Source organism: Mytilus edulis, chromosome 9 (genome assembly GCF_963676685.1).
Source record: "Mytilus edulis chromosome 9, xbMytEdul2.2, whole genome shotgun sequence".
In the NCBI taxonomy this organism is placed as follows: Eukaryota; Metazoa; Mollusca; class Bivalvia; order Mytilida; family Mytilidae; genus Mytilus; species Mytilus edulis.
The window spans coordinates 13,511,996-13,524,723 of record NC_092352.1 but is presented as its reverse complement, the minus strand read 5'-3'; the positions used below and the strand labels follow the sequence as shown (position 1 = coordinate 13,524,723).

At 30.7% G+C, this 12,728-nt stretch overlaps 1 protein-coding gene across 4 annotated transcripts in view; it reads left to right on the top strand.

The window, feature by feature from the left end:
• The window catches only part of LOC139489532 (CCR4-NOT transcription complex subunit 6-like), an 82,669-nt gene that overhangs the window by 10,616 nt on the left and 59,325 nt on the right, over nt 1-12,728 (top strand). For 2 of the 4 annotated variants that reach the window (XM_071276038.1, XM_071276036.1), the window contains exon 5: nt 2,328-2,342. The exons of the other annotated variants lie outside the window; for them this stretch is intronic. In XM_071276038.1, the coding sequence (XP_071132139.1) occupies nt 2,328-2,342 (15 nt within the window). The remainder of the gene's footprint in view (nt 1-2,327; nt 2,343-12,728) is intronic. 4 annotated transcript variants of the gene reach the window in all.

Here is a 12,728-nt window from a genome sequence, read left to right as displayed (position 1 = left end):
TTTGATTGTCTCCATTGTAAATGTCAAGCTAGATGTAATGAATTTATGGTTTCTTTGTTCAGTGTTCAAAATTGTTTATTGAATTTTTGGCTTACTTTTATTTTATGTTTTTTATTATTTGCTCATTTATGTTCCAATATTAACAAAGGCTTCACTTTCATGAAAAATGATGCTGACATGAACAGCTCAAAAGTAGGACTAAATTTTCAGGCATGCTCCAAAAATTTTTTTTTCAAGTTTCAAATAAAAGAAAAATTGACAAAATTCAGATGAATGCATTACTAAGGATGCAGAAAAAAAATCCTAACACATTAAGTTTTTAGGAACATTTCCATTGAAAAGTACTTTGTATTGGTCATTTATTTTTATGCCTTTCTGAGACTTTCTTGAAACTATAATCTTCAAATTAGCTATTAGGAAGTTTCATTGGATGTAGTAATGTCAGTGTTCTCCCATCCTGGTTTATCACAGTGTTATTCAGTGCTATAGCATTTAATTGTAGTGCTATTGGGCAGACATCTGCAGGGCTTCATGTATCCAAACACATAAATTTATCAAGAAATTATTTTGAAAGATTTTTGGGCAGGTTTTCATTTTTTCTAACATATGAGTCTCAAACATCAATAGGCAGTAATTAAATATTATTTAAAGTCTAAAAAAAATAGGATTGCACAAATTTTAAATAGTATTTAATGATTTTTAGAAACAGCAATAGTGTCAAAATATACATACAGGTAGTTGAAGGGAGATAATTTTCACAGGAATCTATATACTAAAACCAATAATGTTAAATCTTACATACATGTATCTATGTAATATTTTTGGTTGCAATTATTCAATAATATTGCAAGTTATCTCACATAATCATGATTATCTTTTAAATTTTCAATTTGCAACAAAAAGTCTTTATTTATAACCTACTTTCATGACTTGAAATGAAATAGGAGAATCCTTATTCTGTAAAAAAAAGATAGACTTATTTAAGATGAAACATGGACTATTTGTTACCATTGATATGAATGTGTCTCTAATAGCATACATATATTTTTGATGGAAAGGGTAATTATTTTTCCTTTGACATAAAATAATTAATATTCATTGTTCATGTAAATTGCAATTTGAAAGATGTATAATAATCTATTTAAAATTGAAAAATAAAGAAAAAATATTATAATTTGTCATTTAAGTCTCCTATGTGTCAGTTAATTATAAATTTGTAAATTAAATGCATAATAACATTTTTTACACAAATAGAAATGTATATGCATTTTAATTTTCAATTCTAAATTTAACGAAAATGTCAATTATTTCAATTTTAATATGTTAATTCATATGTATAAGATACCGTTCTCCTTGAATTTATTTTAATATAACCAAAAAGGCAGTACAAATCTTTCATCACGTCGTAACTGTGAAAGGTGAATCAGTCTTATATCCCATATTTACCACAGAGTATTAAAAAAAAACCTTGGGGAGAACACTGATTGTGTTTGGGAGAAGTTTTGTTGAATGCACATGTATTCTGACATTTTTTTCTGAATAAATCTGCCTCTTTTAAAGTGCCTCTAACATCCAAATTGAAGGTGGCAATTCCTGAGGATATTTTTCTACTTTATTTTACCCCCTGAGTATTGTTCTGGAAAGGCATAAAAGTAAAAAGATATATGTTACAAATGTTACTCATTCATTAAACACTACTCTACACAACACCCTTACTTACACATGTTACATGTCGGGCGATCATTATTTTTTTTAAACAAACTTTTAAACACTTAAGTGTTGCCAAGAGGCATTTCGTCGGTTTAATTGATGGTTTACCAACTAAATTGAAATTTTTAGAAATAAATGGTTTACCAATTACGAAAGAAGTCTTTTAGAATTCGCGAAGAATAGAAATTATATAACTATCACAGCTCATATTTGTATGCTTTTACCTTTGATGTTTGTATGGACTAATAAAATTTTCAAACTTTTCTCCCAAGTAAATGTTTCATTTTCCTTATGAACAGGATAGTCAGCAGCTAATACTGTTACCCAAATTAAAAGTTAATCTATCTGTTCAAATCTTACATAAAATATTGTATCTCTTAAATATTAAAAAAAAAATCATTATTCGTTCTGTAGAACAAAACAGTACTACAGTGGTGACATACTGTTTTAGAAGATTTTTGCTGAAATTAGTGGTCTATATAGTACATGCAAACGTCTTGGGTTGTAGTTAACTCTTATGGGTTGTGAGTATGTACACTATTAGTAGAGTTTTGTAGAGTAGTGTTTGTATTTTTCATGTTCATTATACCAATATTTTCCTTCCATTTTCCTTACAGTATCCAACACATCATGTAAGTACAACCATTGTCACAGATTAGCAAGCGAGTATACATTTTATTTTATACTTCACAAACATCCAATCTATGTTGTTTAATATGAAATGTGGGGTCAGGGTATTGCTAGTGTAGTCACACATGTTTCACTTCAAAAGTAATTTATTAAAACAATTCGCCGTTTCAGAATCTAATGCATTCTGGGTCATATTTTTATACGACCGCAAAATTTGAAAAATTTTTCGTCGTATATTGCTATCACGTTGGCGTCGGCGTCGTCGTCGTCGTCGTCGTCGTCCTGCGTCCGAATACTTTTAGTTTTCGCACTCTAACTTTAGTAAAAGTGAATGGAAATCTATGAAATTTTAACACAAGGTTTATGACCACAAAAGGAAGGTTGGTATTGATTTTGGGAGTTTTGGTCCCAACATTTTAGGAATTAGGGGCCAAAAAGGGCCCAAATAAGCATTTTCTTGGTTTTCGCACTATAACTTTAGTTTAAGTTAATAGAAATCTATGAAATTTTGACACAAGGTTTATGACCGCAAAAGAACGGTTGGGATTGATTTTGGGAGTTTTGGTTTCAACAGTTTAGGAATTAGGGGCCAAAAAAGGGCCCAAATAAGCATTATTCTTGGTTTTCGCACAATAACTTTAGTTTAAGTAAATAGAAATCAATGAAATTTAAACACAATGTTAATGACTACAAAAGGAAGGTTGGTATTGATTTTGGGAGTTTAGGTCCCAACAGTTTAGGAATTAGGGGCCAAAAAGGGACTCAAATAAGCATTTTTCTTGGTTTTCGCACCATAACGTTAGTATAAGTAAATAGAAATCTATGAAATTTAAACACAAGGTTTATGACCATAAAAGGAAGGTTGGTAATGATTTTGGGAGTTTTGGTCCCAACAGAATAAGGGGCCCAAAGGGTCCAAAATTAAACTTTGTTTGATTTCATCAAAATTGAATAATTGGGGTTCTTTGATATGCCGAATCTAACTGTCATGACTGTGTATGTAGATTCTTAACCTTTGGTCCCGTTTTCAAATTGGTCTACATTAAGGTCCAAAGGGTCCAAAATTAAACTTTGATTTTGACAAAAAATGAATCAGTTAGGTTCTTTGATATGCTGAATCTAAAAATGTACTTAGATTCTTGATTATTGGCCCAGTTTTCAAGTTGGTCCAAATCGGGGTCCAAAATTAAACTTTGTTTGATTTCATCAAAAATTGAATAAATGGGGTTCTTTGATATACCAAATCTAACTGTGTATGTAGATTCTTCTTTTTTGGTCCTGTTTTCAAATTGGTCTACACTAAAGTCCAAAGGGTCCAAAATTAAACTTAGTCTGATTTTAACAAAAATTGAAATCTTGGGGTTCTTTGATATGCTGAATCCAAAAATGTACTTAGATTTTTAATTATGGGCCCAGTTTTCAAGTTGGTCCAAATCAGGATCCAAAATTATTATATTAAGTATTGTGCAATAGCAAGTCTTTTCAATTACACAGTATTGCGCAATGGCAAGAAATATCTAATTGCACAATATTGTGAAATGGCAAATTTTTTTTTAATTAGAGTTATCTTTCTTTGTCCAGAATAGTAAGCAAGAAATATCTAATTGCAAAATATTGTGCAATAGCAAGATTTTTTTTAATTGGAGTTATCTTTCTTTGTCCAGAATCAACTTAAATCTTTGTTATATACAATATACAATGTATATTCACTTTTTACTACCAACTGATAAATTAAAATAATCTTTACCATTCAGTGATAACAAGCAGTTTTTTTACATCTTAATATTTTATGATGTATTTAAATGAGTAGTTATTGTTGCAAACTCCATTAGAAATTTTAATTGAGATTAGTTTTGGAATAAGGGAAAGGGGAATGTGATTAAAAAAATTGGGTTCAATTTTTCTCATTTGAAATTTCATAAATAAAAAAGAAAATTTCTTCAAACATTTTTTTGAGAGGATTAATATTCAACAGCATAGTGAATTGCTCTAAGAGAAAACAAAAATTTTAAGTTCATTAGAACACATTCATTCTGTGTCAGAAACCTATGCTGTGTCAACTATTTAATCACAATCCAAATTTAGAGCTGAATCCAGCTTGAATGTTGTGTCCATACTTGCCCCAACTGTTCAGGGTTCAACCTCTGCGGTCGTATAAAGCTACGCCCTGCGGAGCATCTGGTTTGTAAAAGCGTACACCAATATGTTATGATTGGTTTAGAATGTTCTAAACAATGGAAATTCATCCAATGGCATAACAGTATTTTCATTTTGGTGTACGAACAATGAAATTACCCATAGTCCTTTAGAATCTAAAAAGGCGAATTGTAGTTTGCAGTCTTTTAATTCACATTTAAATTATAAAACCAAGCGAATATTATAGCTGTATACTAGATGTTTCAAAGGAGTTTAGAATTATTTATACTTTATGTTGTTGATTGTTGACTTCCAAATATTGTTACTGAAATTGACAGGTTTTTGTTGAAGAAAACAAAATTCCGTCAAACATTTATATAGGTCACCCTCTTGAACAGAAAACTGATCAGATATGTCAGAGAGGTGACTTTTGAATTCAGGTTCAAAATGCATAAGAATTACTTCAGTGGGACAAAATGAGGGTGACCTAATAAGACAGGTTTTTGGCCTAATAGAGACAACCTTTATAGCACTCACTACAGGTTTAACTGTATCTGATTATATCTCTGGAGAGTACAAATAATAGTTCTCTCAAGATATATTCTGAGTCTCATAACTTCATTAGTTTGTTACATATCATTCATAATTTTCCTTTAGACTTTTGTTTTAACCCAGTGTAATGGTGTACAGTGTATACACATGCTCATGATAATACAGTTATTTCATTAATTAATCTCTTTTCATTTCAAAAATCATTTAGTCATTTTGCTAGTATATAACTCAAGAAATGGACTGCAGATTCAAATGAGACCTTAAATTAATATCTTCAGGCTTCATTGGGCCATTGCATGCATATTACTTCTTACTGCAAATCATTCTGTCTCTGGGTATCAAGGTTCTTTTGATTATAATGCTAATTATGAACTGGTAAAAAATATTGCATATTAAATATAATAATTGAAGAATGTATAACAGACAGACAGACATGAGAGCCTTTGGCTTGTAGTCCCATTGGTTATTTATCGATTAGGATACACAAATGTTGTAGTATTATACATTTTGTACATGGGAAGATCTCCAATCAGTTCAAGCAAGGGACATAATTCATGTTGCCTTGAAGAGGTATAGAAGATTAGCTTTAGTTATATTTTACAATAGTTGGTTGAAAAAGGATTACACAGAATAATGATGTTAAGATACTTTAATAGTTTAAAAAGTGACAGTAGTTTGTAAATCAAAACTAAATTACCTACGGTAAATTAAATATTGATGTTTACGTTTTCTAATTTTTTGTTATTTATATAAAAGGTTTGTAAATGATGAAACATAATGTTGCTTGTTTACAAATAAGATAAAATCATAAGTAGCTTAAGAACAACTTTCAATTATAATAATTTTAGAATAAATTTCCTTTTAAATATTGACTTATGAATACAAATATGACATACTATTTGATTTTTATGACCTATTTCTTTTCCAAAGTTTATGGGATATCAAAAGGATCTTCTTGATTTAAAGTGGGTTTCTGTTCTCTTACTTTAGTTTGCCTCAACCAAATATTATGAAACTTGTACACAATGCTAATTACCACAGATCAAGTTTGAATTTTGGTAGTGTCACTTTTACTCTTCTCGAATTATGCCCCTTTACAAATGAAAAAATTGCATAATTTTTTCGTTTCCGTTCTCTAACTTTAGTTTGCCTCAACCAAATGATATGAAACTCATACAAAACGCTTATGACCATAATATACAGATCAAGTTAGTATTTTGGTGGTGTCACTTTTACTGTTCCTTTACAAATTGAAAAATTGCGGAATTTTTTGGTTTCCAATCTCTAACTTAAGTTTGCTTCAACCAAATGTTAATAACTTGTACATAATACTTTTTACCATCAAACTCAGATCAAGTACAAATTTTGGTAGCATGACTTCTACCATTTCTCAGTTATGTCCCTTTATAACTTTACATGATTACAAGGTGGGGGCATCATCTGTGCCCCATGGAAACATTCCCTTTATATTTTTTTCTCTAAGACATGGCCTTGGTCTTTATCTGTGATTAGGTAAATTGGTGATCCAACATTTATGGTGCTCCCTTTCTAGGCACTTTCTTTTATAATGTACATATACCTGACCGAATTGCTTTGCTGTGATAGACGCAAAGGTCATTGGAGATGGACAAGAAAAAAATAAGAAAAATGATGCATATCTGTTAAAATAGTAATGGAGAAAATAAGGTTGTTTACACATTGAGTTGAAACATTGTTTTTTATGTGTTTATTACAGAGAGATTTGTAAATATGATGTTGTAATTGATGAAAAATGTGACATTGAACTGTAGGAACTTGACTATGTTATCTCCTGAGGCTGAAGTTATAAGTACATATAAATGTCCAGCGGTATAATACTGTTTACCTGTCAGACGATGTGTCGCTGGTCATTAGACTTAAGGTCAATTGGGATGCTATGGTTGATGATAACCAAGGATGCATTTATACAATTGCTTAGTATAATTGATATGTAGTTTGGATGAGCCAGTTCTGGCAAATGTCACATGATGGGTGTTTCATTTCATTGTCAACATTTAAATGAGTGTAATTAGATGTCTGGAAGGGACTTGTGTAATTCGTTTGACAAATTTTTTTATAGAACATAACAGCTGTTTTTACTGTCTCACATTTTTATCTACGGTTTTTCTTGTCTGTTTTCACTTACATTTTGCTACTTCATGAAAGCGATTAAAACAAAGTACTATTTTTTTTTCAATATTTTTTTCAACTTTTTTTTTTTTCTGTTATAATTAGCTTATAACAAATAAGTAATCAGGATCATCAGCCATACAACTTTAACCCTTGATTACAATTTTTCCTAATAATGCTTGGGGCCAACTGAAACCATTTTCCAATGAACTTTTGAATTATTTTTTTCTTCAGAAAAACATTTCTTGACATTAGCCTTTAGGAAATTAGATACCAGAATCTTTAATTATACAACTCTCAACCTTTAAAGTATAAATTTATGACCCGTGTTTACCTAAGTACAAGATGTCTGACTGCAAAAGATTTCATTGATTGATTGATTACATTTTATTCCTACTAAATGTTAGTGACCAACTGAAACCTATTTTCCAATGAACTTGGTGAATTTTTACAATCAACATTTTTTGACACAAGTCTTTAGGGAATTAGATGTCAGGATCATTCACCAGAAAACTTGTAATTTTTGAAATATAAATGTATGACCAGTAGGTATCATAGTACAAGATGACTGACTGTCAAGGCAATGGTTGATGGTTACATTTTTCCCTTCTTAATGTTAGTGACCAACTGATTTTTTTCCTGATGAACTTGGCAAAAACAGTTCTGGACATTATCCTTAGGGAATTAAGATGTCAAGGTCCTCCACCATACAACTTAAACCTTTGACCAGAAGTAACCCAAGTATGAGATGACTGACTGACAAGACATTGGTCGATTGATTGATTATAAATTTTCCAACTTAATGTTAGTGACCAACTGAATTTTTATCCCAATGAACTTGCTGGATTTTTTTGGTAAAAACATTTCTGGACATATCCTTAGGAAAGTAAGACGTCAGGGTTAATCACCATAAAACTTAAACCTTTAAGATATAAATGTATGACCAGTAGATATCTTAAGACATTGGTTGATTAGTTATTACTTTTTGCTACATCATTTAAGTGACCAACAACCTATTTTCATTGAACTTGGTAGGATGTGTTATAGAAAAACATCTCTGGCCATTAGCCTTTATAGGAAATTAGATGTCAGAATCTGCCACCAGACAACTTTAGCCTTTTAGATATAAAATTTATGACCAGTGGTAACCTTAGTAAAAAATGACTGACTCCCTGTCAGGTATTTGCTTGACCAATAACCACAAACTTTTTTGATAAAGGTATCTTGTATTTACTAAATTAATGCCATGTATATACCCTCAGAATCCTGTTGCATCTAATTAATGTCTCCTTAGGACCATATGACATAGCTTAGTTCTGCTTAAGGTCAGAGCCACGATAGAATTACAGAGCTACTGAGCATGGTGATATAACCTATGGGAAGCTCATGAGTTAATGATATTTGGTATGCATTGTATTAAAATCTGCATATCTCATTTCCATGGTGTGTTTTTTTACTATTTGGCCCAGCACCTTTTCTCATTGTTCATTGATTGAATGTTTTGCATAGTACTCATGTAAATGTATTGCCATTTTAATTACAATAGTTGCATTTAACTATCAAAATAACATACAAGCAACAATTGACTATGATAATATGGACTTTTTTTTAACTTCAATGAAGTTCAATTTTGGTCTGATTGACTTACCTTTCCAGAGTTCAGGCCCTTGACTTTCCCAGACATTTTATATTAGTTAGCAATATGTTACAAGAAATGTCATTTCTTTGATTTAGACAGTATTGTATATACAAAAAATCCCTATCAACTATATATATTATGAAAGTGTGTCTTAAATTAAGACAAAATTGTAATTAAATTTATTTGTTGAAATTAAATGATCAATCATGCTGTCCATTTTCTGGAATGTGAAATCAACAAATATCTACTAAATCAAACATTTATAGTGCTTTTCTGTGGTTTAACCACTAATACATTCTAAAAGAATTTCATAACTATGTAAAAAGTATTTTCCTATCCAGTAAGACATACATGTAAGACTAATAGGTTAATTGCTATTAAATTATCAAATACTCCAATAGAAACCCCTTCAAAGTTATGGAGACAATAACCAGGGACTCTTTTCACAAAAAATCTTAAGATCAATTTGACTAAGTTATACTGAAATATGTGATGACTGGAAATTCACTCTTCAGAAGATTTTCTGTGAAAAGAGCTGCTGGTTTTATACTATTGTTTTGTGAAAATTTGTCTTTAAACGAAAGTCTAGCTCTTTACTAATATTGGAGTAGAAACATTTAATTTGAGCTCATTTTATCTTCATACTGGAAAAGCACTTTTATTCCATCTAGAACCCTGCTGTTTATGCAATTTTCAGCAATACTGTTTTATTAATGTTCTTTTGTCCCCACAAAATATGAAATTATTCAAACTACTCTTCCAATCTTTCCACAGGTACTATCCAGCACTTTGATTAAGTCATAATTCTGCTTAACTTGAAGCAGTAAAGAGGTTTAATGTAATTTTCTTGTTAGTTCAGTGTTTGAAGTACTTAAAAAGGGATATTTAATTCCGTATTCATGCAGACTACATGTACTATGGAAGTTTATCTAACTGCAGGCAAACAATATCTCTTCGTTCATATTGTTATCAAAACATAGAATTTGTTTTGAATAAGCCAGGTTTGATTTGTGTTTTCCTAGTTGTGCATGAAAACCTGCAAATATGTCATCTATTAAACAAGGTTTTCAATTAGATACATGAGGAAAATTTATCAACTGTCTGCTAGGTTTTTTTTTACAAATAGATTTCAATTAATATGTCATCGCAGTTATTAACAAATTATTGGAATAAGTATTGTGAATAGAGCCCCAGAAATCTTGCTGATGGTGAATATCCTTGATACTATACTTGAGTTGAAAAGCCTTAGAAATTTTGTTAAAGGCAATATTATTCTTGTGTTAAAGCGCCCCAGAAATCTTGCTTAAGGCAACATCATCCTTGATATTATACTTGTGTTAAAGCGCCCCAGAAATCTTGCTGAAGATTATATAATCTTAGATATTATACTTTGTGAAAAGAGTGCCAGAAATTTTTCTAAAGGTAATAATGTTCTTGATATTATTTCAGTGTCTACAGGTTTTTGTAAGTACTTGGTTTTTTGTTATTTGTTGTAACGTAAAACCCTAATATTTGTCCTTGTAAATGTACATGTACATCAGTGGAAGATTATACTATAACGTAAAACCCTTATATTTGTCCTTGTAAACTTACGTGTACATCCTTTGCAGATTATACTGTAAAATAGAACCTGATCTTATGTGTAGCAAAGGAGTATTTTATTTCAATATACATTACCATACCTTTGTACAAAAGAAACATAAAAAGCTTATGAAAAAAGTGTCTTCAGAAAACAGATAAGTTATATAAAATCCTCAATTCACTTTACAAAAATATTGTTTAGGTCAAGGTCAACCTTTTGTCAAAGTCATCTATTTGTGGTCATAAATCACGTAAGATGGAGCTTCTTTCCAAATAGTTTCTTCATTTGATGTGCTTTGTCCTTGTTAAGAGGAAGACCCCATTTGATTTTTAGGAAATTTCATCAGAGTCCTAGGTTATGGCACCGGCCACCTTGAAAAGACGAAGATATAAAGAAAATTTTACAGATGATATTTTTTGAATCTTTATCATATCTTTAAACAACTTAATTTTTTTTCTGTCCCAGATTTAAGGACAATACTTCTGTTATATTTCAAGGTCACACAATTAAAAAAAATCATGTTAAGGGAGTATGTTACAACTATGTACCAGTATGCTTTTGATATCCTTAAAGTACTGTAACTTTTTTCGAATTTCAGATTTCGAAAAAGAGCAGACTAATGCCCCTACAAGGCAGCACTCGCACCCGCAAAGTGGAAAGGGATTAATATAAGTAGCAAAACTTGTTTCCCAATCCACTTTAAATAAATATGTTTAAACTAACTCCCTTTTTTTGCTGATTCTTTCATTCAAGTTTAGCCCTTTTCAACCCAATTCAAGGGAAACTTCTTTTTCACTGTTTATACGTTTTATTGATGTATTTATATAAGGGGCCCCATGTTTAACATGTTCATGTTATTTTCCTACTCTTGGAACTAAATGTCTAGTGGTATGAAATTTTATTTTAAGCATTTGATACTAGACTAATGTCAATGACCGTATTTCATATAGTTTCATCCTTTTCACAGGTCTTATATATCTTTTTTCAGATATTACATAATAAAACAGTTGTCCACAAACTTGTTTGTTATACCTGCAGGTTTTTACCTGAATTTCTTGTATTTGCATGTTGACAAGTTACAAATCAAACTTGTACTTTGAAACAGAATTTAGTCTCTTGATTCTTGAACAATGAAAATTGTACTTGTCAGCACTTTTTATACGACTTCAAAATTTGAAAAAATTTTCGTCGTATATTGCTATCACGTTGGCGTCGTCGTCGTCGTCCGAATACTTTTAGTTTTCGCACTCTAACTTTAGTAAAAGTGAATAGAAATCTATGAAATTTTAACACAAGGTTTATGACCACAAAAGGAAGGTTGGGATTGATTTTGGGAGTTTTAGTCCCAACATTTTAGGAATTAGGGGCCAAAAAGGGCCCAAATAAGCATTTTCTTGGTTTTCGCACAATAACTTTAGTTTAAGTAAATAGAAATCTATGAAATTTTGACATAAGGTTTATGACCACAAAAGAAAGGTTGGGATTGATTTTGGGAGTTTTGGTTCCAACAGTTTATGAATTAGGGGCCAAAAAAAGGGCCCAAATAAGCATTATTCTTGGTTTTCGCACAATAATTTAGTTAAAGTTATTAGAAATCAATGAAATTTAAACACAATGTTTATGACCACAAAAGGAAGGTTGGTATTGATTTTGGGAGTTTAGGTCCCAACAGTTTAGGAATTAGGGGCCAAAAAGGGACCCAAATAAGCATTATTCTTGGTTTTCGCACCATAACTTTAGTATTAGTAAATAGAAATCTATGAAATTTAAACACAAGGTTTATGACCATAAAAGGAAGGTTGGTATTGATTTTGGGAGTTTTGGTCCCAACAGTTTAGGAATAAAGGGCCCAAAGGGTCCAGATTTAAACTTTGTTTGATTTTATCAAAAATTGAATAATTGGGGTTCTTTGATATGCCGAATCTAACTGTGTATGTAAATTCTTAATTTTTGGTCCCATTTTCAAATTGGTCTACATTAAGGTCCAAAGGGTCCAAAATTAAACTTAGTTTGATTTTAACAAAAATTGAATCCTTGGGGTTCTTTGATATGCTGAATCTAAAAATGTACTTAGATTTTTTATTATTGGCCCAGTTTTCAAGTTGGTCCAAATCGGGGTCCAATGTTTGATTTCATCAAAAATTGAATAATTGGGGTTCTTTGATATGCCAAATCTAACTGTGTATGTAGATTCTTAATTTTTGGTCCCGTTTTAAAATTGGTTTACATTAACGTCCAAAGGGTCCAAAATTAAACTAAGTTTGATTTTAACAAAAATTGAATTCTTGGGCCTCTTTGATATGCTGAATCTAAACATGTACTTAGATTTTT